The sequence below is a fragment of the Vigna angularis genome, chromosome 1, assembly GCF_016808095.1.
Source record: "Vigna angularis cultivar LongXiaoDou No.4 chromosome 1, ASM1680809v1, whole genome shotgun sequence".
Taxonomy (NCBI): domain Eukaryota; kingdom Viridiplantae; phylum Streptophyta; class Magnoliopsida; order Fabales; family Fabaceae; genus Vigna; species Vigna angularis.
The window spans coordinates 27,479,809-27,496,543 of record NC_068970.1 but is presented as its reverse complement, the minus strand read 5'-3'; the positions used below and the strand labels follow the sequence as shown (position 1 = coordinate 27,496,543).

At 35.3% G+C, this 16,735-nt stretch overlaps 2 protein-coding genes and 1 pseudogene across 3 annotated transcripts; all 3 read left to right on the top strand.

Moving 5' to 3' along the window:
* Nucleotides 1–538: 538 nt before the first annotated feature.
* Nucleotides 539–3,634, top strand: LOC108342411 (probable LRR receptor-like serine/threonine-protein kinase At1g51810). 2 transcript variants are annotated; one of them, XR_001833377.2, is made up of 9 exons: nt 539–778; nt 1,078–1,618; nt 1,743–2,206; nt 2,321–2,456; nt 2,638–2,709; nt 2,809–2,877; nt 2,984–3,055; nt 3,225–3,290; nt 3,361–3,634. XR_001833377.2 is itself a non-coding variant. In XM_017580183.2 (8 exons), exons 1-8 carry the CDS (start codon nt 697–699, stop codon nt 3,238–3,240), a joined length of 1,452 nt encoding a protein of 483 aa, XP_017435672.1. In that variant the 5' UTR covers nt 539–696; the 3' UTR covers nt 3,241–3,634. The 2 variants fall into 2 exon arrangements, 1 of the variants encoding a protein (XP_017435672.1); XM_017580183.2 differs by having other exon boundaries at nt 3,225–3,634.
* Nucleotides 3,635–4,539: 905 nt separating this feature from the next.
* On the top strand, nt 4,540–8,574 carry LOC108341388 (uncharacterized). Its single transcript, XM_017579076.2, is given in 5 exon segments — nt 4,540–5,034; nt 6,036–6,132; nt 6,135–6,162; nt 6,666–6,762; nt 7,922–8,574. Coding segments are annotated over 5 exon segments (1,128 nt in total). The 5' UTR covers nt 4,540–4,692; the 3' UTR covers nt 8,486–8,574.
* A 5,820-nt stretch (nt 8,575–14,394) lies between these two features.
* Nucleotides 14,395–16,376, top strand: LOC108341389 (thymidylate kinase-like; annotated as a pseudogene).
* The last annotated feature ends 359 nt before the right edge of the window (nt 16,377–16,735 follow it).

The window sequence follows — 16,735 nt, the reverse complement described above, 5'->3', positions numbered from 1 at the left end:
TATATATATATATATATATATATATATATATATATAAATAAATAAATAAAAAGTTAGCCTGTGTATATGGATTAGGATTTTGTGTAATAAATAAAGAAATAGGTTTTAATTTAGAAAATTTTATTTATTGTTAGTATACAGGATTTTATAAAGATAAAGATAATAATAATAATAATAATAAAATATATTATTTAGGGACTTATCATAATTAATTAAAAAATAATAATTTTATTTTAATATATTTTGAAAATAATAAGTTTTTACAAAAATTTTAAAAAAATAAATTAAAAAATTAAGTATATCTCCTATTTATATTATGATAAAATTTGAATCCTAAGAAAAAAAACATAACAATAAATATATATATACTCGAAAGAAAGACACCAATTAACTTTAGGATTTAAAAATAAAAAAAATATTGATTCATGAGATTTTTTTTGCACAATTGCAATAAAAAATAAATAAAAGATAGCAAAATATTATATTCTAATTAATACCAGCGAACGACAATGTCGCTTTGTAAATTACAGAGTGGATTGGTGTGGGACCAAGTCAAGGCATGACCATCACTATCTTTGAGGAGAGCCTTCTGAACGATGAACCAGGCCATGCCTCTTTCTCTTCCGTTTTGAACAAAACCAGCAAAAAAGCTTCCCAAATTGCAAGTTTTCTGGTGGGGCAGTGGTTTATGACAGTATGAGCCCCTCCGTCTTCCTCCTATGGCTTGTCACCATTCCTGTCCTAGCCTACTCCGCCCAAACTTCTGTCCCACCTCTCGGTATATATTTTCTGCATTCACCATTTTCATAGCTTAATCCTTCTTTTCTCAATGCTTGCATCAATATGCACACAATTTCATACTTTTTCATGTCTTTGTGATTTTGTTATTTCATCACCACATGCACAGATCATTCACAGCCTTAATAACCATATTAGGATCAGAAAGGGACTCTATAAAGCTTAACATTGTGATAGAAATTGTAAACCTATCCTTGATAATATAAACAAACAATTGGTGGGCAAAAGTTCAGATGTAAATGCATTAAGGAGTTTGTAACACGATGGTCATGGATGCAGGGTATTATTTAGACTGCGGGGGCTCTAAGGAGGTAACGGTAGACGGTCTGAAATATGTTCCTGATGGAAGCTACATCAAGGTGGGAAACACCAGCCCCATCAACAAGCCTGGTTTGTTGCCCACACTGTCCACGCTGCGTTACTTTCCCGACGCGTCGGCCGGAAAATATTGTTATTCGTTGCCGGTGATCAAAGGAAGCAAATATCTGGTGAAGACCATGTACTACTACGGAGGATTCGATGGAGGGACGCAGCCTCCAGTGTTCGATCAAATCGTTGAAGGGACAAGATGGGGCGTTGTGAACACCACTGAGGACTATGCCGAAGGTCTTAGCTCCTACTTTGACATCACGGTGGTGCCATCGGGGAAGACCTTGAGCGTCTGCTTGGCCAGGAACTCATACACTGGTAGCTCAAGCCCCTTCATTTCGGCCCTGGAGGTCAGGATCTTGGAACCCTCTTTGTATAATCCCACTGACTTCTCCAAGCATGCCCTTGTAACCGTTGCCAGAAGTGTCTTTGGAGGTCAAGATATCATTGGGTAAATACGTCAATCTTTCACCTCTTTATTTTCTTTAGAGTATGGGGTTGATTAAACAGTGAATATTAAGGTTTAGAGATTTAAAGATTCTGATAATTGAGATGTTGTTTATTTGTGGAGCTAGTTTTCCAGATGACAAATTCAACCGGATGTGGCAACCACACAAGGACCAGAATCCTGTTGTGGAAAGCCAATCAAATGTAACTTCTTCAGACTTTTGGAACCTCCCTCCAGTTAAAGTATTCAACACAGGAGTTACCACTAGTCGAGGGAAGACTCTTGAGATTCAGTGGCCCTCTATGCCCCTTCCAAGCACCTACTACTACATTTGCCTCTATTTCCAAGACAACAGACAACCAAGCCCTTACAGCTGGAGGGCTTTTGACGTTTCCATTAATGGTCACCTCTTCTTTTCCAACCTTAATGTCACATCTAAGGGTGTCAGTGTTTATGCTGCACAATGGCCACTTTTTGGGCAGACCAAAATTTCATTGACCCCTGCAGTAGGAGTACCAGTTGGACCTGTCATCAATGCTGGAGAAATTTATCAGATTCTACCGCTTGGTGGTCGAACTCACACTAGAGATGGTAACTTACTCATCTCTCTATTTTTTAATCTCTATGCTATGGTTCTGCCCGTATGAGATACATTTCATCATGATGCTCTAGTTCTAATCTTTTAATTTTTGTGGTGATTCATAGTAATTGCAATGGAGGATTTGGCAAGAAGCATTCATAATCCACCTCCTGATTGGAACGGTGATCCTTGCCTTCCTAAGGGAAATTCGTGGACTGGGGTTACATGCTCTAACGGTTTTCATGCACGAGTCTTGACACTGTAAGTTCACCAATAAGCTACAGCACTAGTTAGATTCCAGTGATGTCTGCTTTTTCAGTTCGCTTGACTCAATTCATAGTAAATGATTGCAATAGTATCTACTATCTAGTAACAATTGTAACTTGTGCCTTTTTATGATGGTAATTCACAATCACATGTTTTGGTTTTTGTATATCTGAAGGAACTTGACAAATGCCGGGCTTTCTGGGATACTTCCTCCAACCCTTGACAATCTAAGTGCACTAGCTCATCTGTATGGAATGCTGCCATTTTACTTCAAATGCCCGAGTTATTCCTTCTTTTGTTGTTTCTAACCTCATAGTCGTGTCAATTTGTGAACATTTGCTTACAGGTGGCTTGGGGGAAACAAATTCTCAGGCATCATCCCAGATTTGAGTGGACTGAAGGATTTAGAAACTTTGTACGTGGCCACATTATTCGTAATTTTTAAGATTTCTTAAATTGTCCAAAGTTACCTAGAACTTTAACACCTTTTTTTTTCTTTGATCATTGTTAAATCTAATAAGGCATTTGGAGAAGAACAACTTTGAAGGAACACTTCCTCCATCAGTAATTAAACTCCCAAGACTTCGTGAAATGTAAGATCATGTCATTTTTAAACAAAGACACTCATGCTTTCACAAATATCCTTCAAAGCATAATGTCACATTCACTGTTTACATTTCCCCCCACTTTCTCTTTCTCTGCTTCTCACATCTATCTACTAACTTGTGTATGCTCTGTGACAAATGGTGTCTGCAAAACCAGTCATTCTGATTTTTAGGGGGAAGTTAGCAAACCGTTACACAGAAGAGAAGTGAAGTGCAAGTTCAAGTAAGTGCAACACTATACCTTCTTAGCTATGCTGATTATAACTAACCGAACTACTTGGGTTCCTCTGAAGGTCAAGGTCGCTCTAGAGATTTATCAGTGAAAATTGAATGAGCAAAAGCCACACAAATTCTACTATAATATAATCGCTGTGTCTGATCGATGGGGCGTTGAATCATGATTGCATGCATTTGCTGCAAATATTATCTGTAACTATACCATGATATATGAAGTATATATATGATGGGATATGATTCAAAGAATCTATTTCTTGTTTAGCAACATTCATGAGTTTACGTTCCAGTAGTTACGTTATCACAACCATGCTAATCTAGCCAATAATAACAAATACGCACTTATTTGAAACTATATCTTTAATACTTCATATACTGTTAAAATTAATTCTATATAGAAAATCAAAGTAATGCAAATTAATAATTGTATACACTATGGATAGATGACTAGATCACTTGATAAGGTGGTTCATTATAATCTTACTCTTAAGCTAAAATATTAGTTCAAGTGCAATATTAATATCCTATTTTAAGATACATTTAATGCTTTATTTTGGAGAAATTGTTATTTTTGATTAATCATCAATTTTACATATATTTTATTTTAAAATTGTATTTAAGTTTGGAATATTATTTAAAATGAAAAAGTTAATTCTGATTAGAAATGAAACTGATCTAAACATGAAACAGTTCAAAAGAATAAATCATAGTTTGGGTTTCAAAGAAACTTTTAAAGAGAAACGTGGAAAGAAAAAACACGGCTTGAATTAAAAACTAAATTTAAAAAAATAAATTTTAAATTTGTTTATGTAGCATAATCCAATGTAAATATGTTTGATTGTCTTTTTTGTATTTTTCTCTCACAAAAATGTTTTAGAGATAAGTTTCTTCAGTTATACCATTTATTTATTTATATAATAAAGTAGATTAATTGAATCTGTGACTTCTTTTCTCATTTTGACTGGCTTGAACTTATAGGTAAAGACACAAATTTATAAAGGACTCTCTGATACGTTAATCATTTTTTATAATAATTGACAATAAATTACGTATTATTGTTTTATTAATTTGTTTGATTTTATTTTTAAAAATATATTTAGAATAAATCAATCACAAACTATCCATAAATATTGTAAAAAAAATTATAAAAAAAATTGTTAAAAAAATACTTTCCAATCAGGGTCATAAAATATGTTTTCACGTATTAATATAAATATAAACATATCCGATAATGAATAAAAATACCCTGCTTCGTGCTTCTGCACATCGTTACCAATCTTTACGCACACAAATTAGCCATTCATTCCTCACATTTCAACACATTTTCCAACAAAATAGGAACTCTTCCAATCTCCTTCTCTTTTGCCTCGCTTCGATTTTTTTTTCTTCGAATGTTCGCTACCAATGCTGCTACCAACCTCTTCTTCCCGTGCAAACCTTCGTCCTTCCGGTGCCGCGCCGCCGCCGGAGACATCTCCGTGGGTCCCTCCTTCTTCCAGTCCGTCGCTGGAGGCCTCCGGCTAGGCCCCTTTCCCGACGGCGGAGGGCTCGCCGTGGAAGGACGCCGTGGGGGTGGGAACGAACCGATAAGGGTGAAGAAATGGTCTCGGAAGAACGAGAGTTATCTGGATAATGACAACGAGCCTCTTCCCCTTCCCATGACGTACCCGGATTCCTCACCCGTTTCGCCGGAAGAGATTGATAGACGTCTCCAATGCGATCCCGAAGTTCAGGTTTGAGCCTTTATGTATTTCTTATTTGCGTAGTGAGTTACTTCTGTAAAGAGGGTTAGGGTTGGGTTGTGTTTCATCACATCCGTGATTAAAATAATTTGGGTTGAATTGGGTTAGGGACGTTGTTGTTCTACGCAATTGAAATTGATCCAACCCCATTAACAGTGAATTGAGTTGGATGGGATTTGATGAATGAGTATTCAAAAAATAAAATATACTTACACTATAAAAGGAGTTATTTTTCATTTACCAATTAATTAATATATAACTTTCGAAAATTTATATTGTGTATATATATTTTTATTTAATAATATATAAATAAATTAAATCAAATCTTAAATTAAAAACAAAGTTATGTAGAAGTGAGAAGAAAAGCATTTTTATGGGACTTTCAAAATTCAGTTTGTGAGCTATCAACATTTTTTTATGATGTTTAGTGATGGAGTTGACATTACGTGAGAACTATTTGAATGTAAGGACAAATATAAAGTTGTTTTCTTTTCTCACAATCAGGAATTTGAGAGCAGGTTTAGTTTATCTCAAGTTTTCTATTGGAGTAAAAAGTGGATAGAGTTCTTGAATATGATATGGAAGTCTAAGATTTGTAAATAGTAATTTAAGAATCCAAAGATTATCCATTAAAGACACTCTTAAAGAATGTTTGGTTAAGGAAGCTGTGACAAATGTTGTACATTTTTTCAATCTTTATTTTTTATAAAACATTAAAACTATACTATATACTTGATGGGTTAAGTTCAAGGAATGAACACCAAAGCTCAATATCTAATCTAATGAAGAATGTGTTTAATAGTTAAGATTTGGTCCTAACACTCAAAATATCCAACCCGTTTTGTTTGGGCTAGGTTCATAGGCAAGTGTTACCCATGATCACCCCAACTTTTATTGGAGTAATTCAACTAGTTCACAAGATAAGTTTGTTATTTTTACTATTATTATTATTATTATTATTATCATTATTTAATTTTAAATTTGACTTGTAGGATTGTAAAGAGGTGGTGTATGAATGGACTGGAAAGTGCAGGAGTTGCCAAGGATCAGGATATGTTAGCTACTATGGCAAGAGAGGGAAAGCGGTTACCTGCAAATGCATTCCTTGCATGGGAATTGGTAATACATATGATGAAAACTTGTGTTGATATTCATTGGGCTAAAACTTGTGTTCTTTGAGGGGGGTTAATCATGAGATTGTGATAGGCCCATGAAGAATATTTTAGGCTTAGGGGAGCAGAATACATGTCAAGAGAATGGGCCCAAAATATGGAGGGTCTATGTGAGGAAAAATAGGCAGGGAGGAAAGAATGTTGACATGGACATGGCAGAGAGAGAATGAAATGTGAGTGGGGGTGTGCATTTTTGTTATAGGGGAAGTTAGGGAGTGGGAAAAGAGGAGGAGAATATCAGGTTGTGTGCTAGCAGAGATTCACTCTCTGTAGGAGCATTGCTTGGAGGTAGAAGACATACTGTCTTTCTGCATTTCACCTGTATAGTATCAATACAATTTCATACAGTTTCGTATTATATTTTTTCTGATTCTCTATTATTGCCTATATCTCTGTATTGTGTGTGTGCTGGTTTGCATCATTGATCTGACCTGCCGGATACAAGATTAGTTGGAGAGGTTTGAGAGAATCAGCGAATGCCACCCAAAAAGATGAGGCGAAGATATTGTCTCTAGAAATTAGGATGGACAAGTTCAAAGCCACCTTGGTGGATATTCACGCTTAAGCTGGCGTTGATCAGGAGAAGTTGGTTTCATTACTGACCCATAACAAGTGTGCCGATAGCAGTAAAGAAGAAGATGGTGATAATATGATGGGTTTTCCAGAGATGAAGAAGTTGTTGTAAGGATTTTGGGGGGTAGAATTGGAGATTTCAAATAATCGGCTAAGAAGGTAGAACTCCCTTTGTTTGATGGTGACGATCTAGCTTGATGGATTGCTAGAGCGAAGATTTATTTCAAGGTACAGGGCACGTGTTAGGTTCCTAGATAGAGGGCATACCTTTCTTGTCGGATACATTCTTAGGTTCTTTGTTCTGTTTACTACGTTAGCTATAACAATACAAAGCTATAGATTTCTCTTGCTTCGGAGCTACCATAGAGTTTCTTTCATACAAATGGGTTATATCCTGTTATAATAAGTGTTGTTTTCATAGATGTAAACTTTCTGCTTTAGTAGTAAGCTTTTCCTAACAGTGCACAGACTTTACTGGCACGCATGACTTTTCTATCAAAAACATTCCATGGTGACCTTAATTCGGTGTCAACTTTCTGAAATTTCGTATGTTCTCTTAACTTCACTTTTATCAACTGTTATTTTCAAGTGTAAAATTGGAGTAACTTTCAAACTCTCGATGTCACAGGTTACGTACAGAAGATAACTGCTCGCAAGGATATTGATGTGATGGAGAATTTAGATAATGGAAAACCACCATGATGGTTGATGGTCCTCCCGGCCTCCTCAGTCTTTGTTCTTCTTTTATTCCCTTCCCCCGGGAACTTGTGCTTCATTTCTCTTGATGAGTTATATTCTTCCACAATAGTTCCTCAAGATATTATGTAAAGGAACATTGTTACGATTAGATTTGTTAAAGGTTGTACCCTCTAGAAAACTGACCTGATAAAAAGGTCCCCACAAATGAAGATAGGAAAACACACTTGTATCTTTTGGGAAGAATATATTCTTTTTCATAAAAAGGCTTATCTTTTGGCGCACACCATTCTTTTCATACCCTGAATTTTTGTTTAGCATCTCAAGTTTCGTATCGATGAGGAATTACCGATGGCCCAGGATTGATTTCCATATCTCGCTAGTATAAAAGGCCACAATGGCCTTCCTTTATTTTTGTGAAACGAAATCCATAGCAGCATAAAATGTCAGGGACAAGTTTCCTTGATTTCCAATACAACCTCTCAAGGAGAAAATATTTAAGGAAGCCATCACGTCTATTCTCCCGGGACAGGCAGAACTCTGGGGTGAATAGTGTATATCTTCAGCCTAACGCTGATGAGATGAAGCGAGTGTTTGACAAATTTGATTCCAATAAAGATGGGAAAATTTCTCAACAGGAGTACAAAGTAACCATGAGGGCTTTAGGCATGGGGGACTCGGTTCATGAAGTGCGAAATATATTCAAGGTGGTTGATTTGGATGGAGATGGATTCATCAACTTCAAGGAGTTTATGGAAGCTCAGAACAAGGGTGGTGGGGTTAGGGCGATGGATATACATAGTGCCTTTCGGACGTTTGATAGGAATGGTGATGGTAAAATAAGTGCAGAAGAAATCAAAGAAATGCTAGGAAGGCTGGGAGAAAGGTGCAGCATCGAGGACTGCCGTCGAATGGTGAGAGCTGTGGACACTGATGGAGATGGCATGGTTGACATGGACGAGTTCACCACCATGATGACACATACCCTCAGACCTCTTTGAATCTCATGTCTTTAATCAGTGGAAACAACTATACTGTCTGTAATCGATAATATTAATATCTAATAGTGTAAAAACTTTCTACTTTTTAATTTCTTCAAAATTTGTGTAATTGATGAAAAAATTTAGAACTTTAAAGGATTTAAAATACTTGAAGTTTGACTTATATCTCACCAAAATACAATCAATTATGTTTGAGATAGATGAAATAAATGAGAATGAAATAGAAGAGAGTTTAAATGTTGGGTGAAGAGATTCGAGGTTTTTTTTTCTGAAGGGTGGAAACGAATGCAACTTTTTAGGAATTTAATAAAACAATGTGAGACTCACTCAGTTTTATTTTAAACTCACGCGTACCTACAATTCATTAGGTTAATAACGTAATCAATTGAGCAATATTCCATCTTCATAGAAATTCTATAAATTGAACACAGTTAATTATGTCTTTAAACATATTCCATTATTAGTTCGGAAGTATAGTTAATTATGGCCTTAAAATAACTTATAGAATCTTAATCAATTATGGTTATCCATGAAACCATAATTACAATTATTTGAAATTATTTCACACAACCGATTAGAATGGCCACTGATTTAAAATTATTTCACAAGGCAATTTCACAAATTTTTTAATATATTTAAATACAAAAAATTAATCACATTTTAAATTATTTTATTTTTTCAAATGTTTTGTATGATAATAAGACAATTTAAATTTAGTAAATCTTCATTTTTGGATAAAATATTTCAATTATCACAAAATTTTAAAAAAATATTTAAATATCAAATAAATATTAAGAATTTTGAAAACATTAATATTGATATCTTTTATAGTCAGGGTATTATTTTTTTGGTTTAATACCTATTTTGGTCCCTCGATTTGTACGGTCTGTTCAAAGTTGTCCTCCCTTTTTTTTAAAGTTCACTAACATCCTACTTTTCGCAAAAACAGTTTAAGTGGATCCTTTTTGCTTACGGCGTTAAAAAACTAACGACAAAGTTGCTCTAGTGGTCAAAATTAGATGACGTGTCCAATTAGTTGGCAAGTTCAACCAATAAGAGAGTGCCACGTGGCAGTCCTCTTTCCACTCAAAAGCTTTATCACACTTCTTCATCTTCATCATTAACCAATCATACTGTAATTCAGTTGCCAAGAAACAAAAAAAATCAAAGTGAGGGAGAAAAACCTTCAGAGGGTGAAGACCAGCTTTGAGTTCATGAGATTGTTGTTTTTCGGTTTCTTTGCTGCTTGAATCAAGTGTCGACGTTAACTGAGAAGAAGAATCTAATGTTTGATGAGCGTTTTCGGGATTATTGGCGCTGTTGTTCTCTGATTCTTTCTTCTCCGCTGTGAAATCCATAATCGCGCGCCAAACCCTAATCCCCTTTTCCCCTCTTCCCAAACCCTAATCCCTAATTGCACATTGCTTCAGAAATAATTTAACGTACTTTTATTTATGTTTATATTCAATTTTGTTTTACTGGGATAAAAAAACTCACTATCTTCCAATCTCAGTGTTTCACCGTTGTCGTAAACCAAGATCGTCGTCGCCCTGTACGCCTTCGCTCTCTCCGTTACTCCGCCGCACCCCATCTCCCCGCCCTTCCCGCACTCAAAACAAACAAACAGTTTAGAAATACAGTGTAGGGAGGGGCGACAAATCTCTCCGAGGGCTCCGGTGGGTTGAAGTCAATGTCTTCTAATGGGTGGACGTTGTCGAAGAAGAAGGTGTTGATGTCATAGGAGGGTTTGCATTTGTCGTAGAGGATGGAGGGGTGGTGTTAGGGTTTGGCGAAGAGGAGGGAGACGGTGTGCAGCGGCGAAGGGAGGAGAGAGAAGCGGAAAGAGGGAAAAACCGAGAATGCCACGTAATAATAAATTGTACAACTAATTCAGGTTTCGCCAGGTAAGCAACTCTGCCGTTAATCTTTCTAACGCCGTAAGCAAAAAGGACTAACGTGCAACCTTTTTGCGAAAAGTAGAATGTTAGTGAACTTTTGAAAAAAAGGAGGACAACTTTGAACAAACCCTACAAATCGAGGGACCAAAATAGGTATTAAACCTATTTTTTTTATTAATCAAAGTTCTTCAGGTGCTTTTTCCTTTATATTTGCAAAATTGTTTAAATAAGATTATTTTCAAGTTATGAAATATTAGGTTAATCAAACTAAATAAGATATCATAAGTCATAGCTCATGTAAGGGTCTGAGTTAAGTCAAGTCGACCTAAGCACATGTTGAGTCAATCTAGGTTAAATTAGAACCAATTAGGCTTGGGTTCGATATAGCCGTGTTAAATCTGACTCAGGTTAAGTCAAGTTGACCCTGGGCTAAGTCGAGTCGAGTTAGCTTGACCAATCAAACTGAGTAGTCCTAGCACTAAGTTAAGCTAAGTTAGTCTAGCTCTCTAGGTTAGTCAGCGAATCCCACATTCAATCGAGTCAGCTTAGGTTGGTTGAGCCCAAATAGGCCCTAGTCCGATCTACACCAGGTTTGGCCTAGTCTTATAAAGACCAAGTAATGTTGAGCAAGTCGAGTCTGTTCAACCTTAGGTAGAATGGAGTTAACTCGAGCCAAATAGAGTAAAGTTGGCCTAACCTTGATTGAATCAATTCAACTCAGGTCCGATTGAGTGAAGTTAGCCTAGGCTTAGTTAAGTTGAATTGGCTTAAGCGAGTTGATTCGGTCAAGTCAAACAAGATCCAAGTCAAGCTGAGTTGGAGTGATCCACATTAACCTAAGTTTGGGTCGAGCCACATTCAACCGAGTTAAGCTAGGCCTAAGTGGATCCTAGTTTGATCAAGACCAGGTTGGGCCTAGCCAGATCAAGATTAGTTCTAGCCAAGCCCAATCAAGTCAAGCCAATCTCGACTTAGGTTGAGTCAAGTCGGCTCAAGCTTTGGTCGAGCCAAGTTGACTTAGATCCAGGTTAAGCATCGATTTTGGTTAGGTCGAGTTGAGTCAACCTAGGACCAAGTCGATTTAAGTCATTCTAAATCTAAGTCGAAGTGGGATCATATTGGGGAAGACCCATGTAGAATCAAGTATGGTGGTCTAGGTCAAGTTAAACCTAGGTGAGACCAAGACAAATCAAGTCAGGTTTAACCAAATCGAATTGGGCCATGTTGGGTTAAGACATCGGGTTGGGACCTGTCAAAAATAGCTAGATTGCTCCACATGAAGTCAAATAAAGTTTATGTCTGTGCTGATGGAGTCGAATTTGACTTAAACCCAAATCCACCCTGACTATAAAAACTAAAATATGAATTAAAAAAAAATCAAATTCTTACCTTTTTAGGTGTAATTCAAAATTACTTAATTTTAGGTAATCAAATTACTCTAATAAAATTCTATTTTTTTTTTCAAAATTCCTTACATAAACAACACATTTTATCATAAAACATTTTAAATATTTTAAAACAAATGAGTTATCCTCCTAAAATACCTTATCTAACCACATGATTAGGTTAATTATAATGTTATTTGAGATTTTTATTATTATTCCATTTTTTCCATTCTATTTCCACTCAATCAAACTATATATATATATATATATATATATATATATATATATATAATTTTTTTCAATCTATTTTTCATTCATCTTGCTTCTTTTATCTTGTCTTCTATTTCCACCTACCAATTTATTTATCCTCTATTGAATCATTTGAATATAAGATCTTGCTTGCAAAATATTGGAAAGGTAAACCAGAAGAAAAAATAGATGATATTTTCAAAAAAGGGTTTATGTCTACGGAAGCTAGAAGAAATTGATACAAGATGGAACAATCACAAAAAAGAGTTGGTATAAAATAGAAAATAATAGTGGTATAACTTCCTGCCTAATAATTGAGTAGGAGTGGATGCTTTGACAAAAGCTTTCAATAAACTAATTCAAATTTCAACAAGTGATGAACAATATGGAAACTTGGAAAAATAGAGTTTTAGAATGAAAATTTTCATTGACGAAAAAAATCTTTTAAATGGGAAGGGTTTAATAAAATAAATTGTTTTATGTAATTTTAGTTGAAGATCATTTAGAAAGGTGCATCTTCATACAAAAATATGCATGAAGATTGGTTTATGATAGATACCAATTATAAGAAATCACAATATAGCTGAATAATCACTTTATTAGTAAAGAAAACAAGATTGCATTAGTATGAGATCCTAGAGAAGAAAATACAGAGCAGTAAAACAAGTAAAAAGTATCACTAGACAATTAGAGAGTGCTTAGTCTCTCCCAATTCCCAGCCAATTCTAACCTTCCCCTCCCCCACTATCTTCCCACACCTTATACCCATACAACAAAATCACTCCTTTCTTACTGTGTCAGCTCAACAATTTGTTACGTGGAAGGATTCTTCTCATTCTCTCTTGCCATTTTGATCCCCTACTTGCCATTCCTTCTCTGTATAACATACACCTTAGATATTTTGGGTTGGGCCTAAGTATTTATGGCTTCCTATCAACACTCCCCTCCACAAGATGCAACTTGTCTTCAAGGTGGAAATAGGGAAATTTCTCCTTGATTGTAGATAGAGCTTCCCACGAATTTTCAAAATCTGGAAAATCCTTCCATGTAATAAGAATTTAAAGATCCCCTTGTTGATTCCTTCTAATAGCAAGTGTTTCTGCTTGTTGAACCTTCAATTCCTAATCATCTGCTAAAAATAGAAGTAATGGTTGGCTGATAATTGTTGTAGCGATGGATTTCTTAAGTGTAGAAACATGGAAAACTGGGTGTACTTTATTTCCTAAAGGTAATTGCAGTTTATAGGCAGCAAGACTAAACTTCTCCATAATTTCGTAAAACACATAATATCTTAGACTTTAATTTACAAGGTTGTCTATTTAAATACACTACATCTCCAACCTGAAATTCCACCTCCCATCGGTGCTTGTTGGCTTGGTTGCACATTCTATTTTGGGGCTAGACCAGATGCTCTTTAAACTCATCCAATTTATGATTCCTATCAGCCATCAACCTATTGACCTCCTCAACCTGTGTCATATCTCCTTTAATTAATATTGGAGACTCCTTCCCATATAAATCCCTAAAGGAAGTCATTTTAGTAGATGAGTTGTAGTTAATGTTGTACCAAAACTCTGCCCAGCTGAGCCATTTAGGCCATAGTCCCTATGAGACACCGAAGGTAGGTCTCTAAACAACGATTCACCACTTTAGTTTACCCGTTAGTTTGAGGGTGATAGGCATAACTAAATTTCATCTTGATGCCAACCTTTTTAAATAGTTCCATCCAAAAATGGATGATAAAAAATCTATCCCGGTCAAACACAATCGAAGAGAGAAAACCATGAAGCTTGATAATATCTTTGATGAAAATTTCAACAATGTCTTTAGTAGTGTAAGGATGAGCAATATCTATAAAATGTGCATACTTAGTTAACTTGTCCACACCATTAAAATGGTGTGAACCCCTTGGGTTTTAGGCAATCCTCCAATAAAATCCATCGAAATGTCAGACCAAGTGTGAGTAGGTATTGGCAAAGGTTGTAATAGTCCACCTGGGTTCAAGGCTCGATACTTATTTTGTTGGCAAACTACACAACTCAACACATACTATTGTATTTCTTTCTTCATCCCTTCTCAAAATAATAATTTGGAAGTTCTCTTATAGGTTCTGAAAAATCTAGAATGCCCACCCAACACTGAATCATTAAATTCCTTGAGTATTAGAGGAATTTTACAAGAATTCTTTGGTATCACCATTCATCCTTTGTAATACAATCTTCCTTTTATTAATTGGAACCCCGAACGTTATTCTTGTTGTTTCAATAAATCTTGGATGATCCCCCTTAATCTAGCATTAACTTGAATTTCATCTTCCAAACCATCCCATTCATTGAATTGTATAGTGGAAAGTGCTTAATGTTATAACTTCATAGAGATGGCATCTTCTACCTTATCTTCACAACCGGGTTTGTACCTTATCTCAAAGTCAAAACCCATTAATTTTGAAATCCATTTATGTTGCTCATCCCCCATAATCCTCTCGTCAACCATAAATCTCAAACTTTTCTCATCCATGTGCACCACAGAATGGTGCACAAATGTCTTTGTTGTGGATTAGATTTAGGGTTTAGTGTTATATACCCCTGTTGTATTAAACCAGTTTCAGGTTTCAGCTTATATGTTATTACACAAATGTCTTGTTTTTATTTTTCTATAATTAAATTATTAGGCCAACCCACTTAAAAATGGGACAAATTGATCCATCTTTCGCCTTATTTTTTGGGATGCCAATGGCAAGCTTGACATACATTATCAATGTTGTCACTAGAGGAAGAAGTTATAGCTTAAGTAGCATTAACCCTGACTTCCCATGAACAATCTTGTGTCAATTTATTAGAAAGTGAGTTTATGCCTAACTCATCCCCACAAAACCGGCTTGTAAGGTGAGGTTTGCATCCCACTTATAAACTAAGAATTGACCTTATCTCTAGTCGATGTGGGACTTCCAACACAATTCTTACTTTAGGCGTAGGTAAATTTAGCTAATAATGTTTTCATTACTCTTTTTTCTTCTTCTTTTGGTTTAGTTTAAGGGATTTCTGAGGATCTGATCTATGGAACTTGTGTCACAGCTTCCAAGTCACAGTAAAAATTTGTTGGTTCTTTTGGTTTTTACTTTAAAGATATTTGTTATAGCATTGAAAAAACCAACTTTTTTTGGCTAATATAAAGCTGTAATCCCAGATGAATGTTGAATGATATACTATTTTTGGTATATAATTACTTTTATCCAGTCTATAATTGCAACTTTTGTATACTAGTTTTGAATTTTATTTTATCCTAAAGATTGTTTGGTCCAATGTGTCAAAATGTTGTTTATTTATTTATTTTGGACGAAAATGTAAAAGCTTGGAGTTTTAATCTTAATGTTTATAGTTTTATTGTGATTTCTAAATTATGCAACGAAGGTTGGAAGGAAGTAGTTTTTTGTGACATTTTTCCTTTTATGTTTGCATCTATAAGGACGCTTCTTCTTTTTGTAGGATTTTTAGAGCACACTAATGTTGTAGAAGTCATTGAATTCTCGTGTAAAATTCTTCTCCAAGAGCTTTTCAAGCAAGAATGGAAAATAATCTTAATAGTAGTAGAGGGGAAAAAATGGAGTCTAGGGGTGCCTTGGTTATCCAAGACAACTTGAATTGTTCTGGGAAATCTTCTTAGTGTAGCAGACTAGTTTGGAGGGACAAGGGATCTCTGCTAAATTATGGAGATTTCCCAACATAATTACAAATGTTGGGAAAATGATATATGCTTATCTTAGTAACACATCTCAGTTGGATGATCATATTATTCATCTCCTCTTTAGTGCTAATCGTTGGGAAAAGAGGTTTCTACACTCTTTTTTTTTCCCTATTTTCTTCTTCAGTGCTAATCGTTGTGTATTTTTTTATGATTAAGACTCAATAATTTTAGGCATATCTTTTAATTATTTTGGTGACTCCAACATATTCAGTCAAGATCCACCTTATTGCAGTTATGATTTTAATCACTTTGAAATGTCATGACTTACTGTTATGTGTAGATCCTAAACCACTTTGCGTAATAGCTGGTATTGCATGTGGGCTTCATTGTTGTTATTTTTGCAAGTATTTTTTATGACAAGTAAAATACTAAGATTACATTTCAATATCGTCAAACAAGTTGTGTTGTCCTTGTAGTTCATTGATGGAAACAAAATTAAAAACTGAAAAAACTCTCATTGTTGACCGTTATTCTTATTCTGGGGTGGCTTTCTCATCTGCCAAGGGACTTGATATTGAGTGGTGCAAGATAAAAGATTTAACATGTGATACAACCCAAATATCTGATGGGCCAGAAAATACAAAAGGCCAAGAAATGAAGGAGCAAAGGAAATGAGGACAAGTTTATGTTAGGAGGAAAAGTAAAGGGGTTGAGGTGGACACAAATTAGTAGCATATTAGTTAGATTTTTGTGAGATTTTTCGTTTTTACATTTATAGTGTCAAAGGAATGTGTGTGTGGACATTTTGTTTTTGACAAAATCAATTGGGAGAGTACCGTTTGGGTCTCTTGAGGAGCTTAGTTCTGGGTAATAGGCTTATTCCTTCTGTAGCTGCCTTGATTTCAATTAAACAGGATCAATGATCCTTTCTTAATTCCCTTTTCTTCTTATTTCATTACTTATCATTGTGGTTTCTTAGGCCTCACAAGTTATTACAAGAAATTTGTGCAGAATTATGGAAACATTGCGCGCCC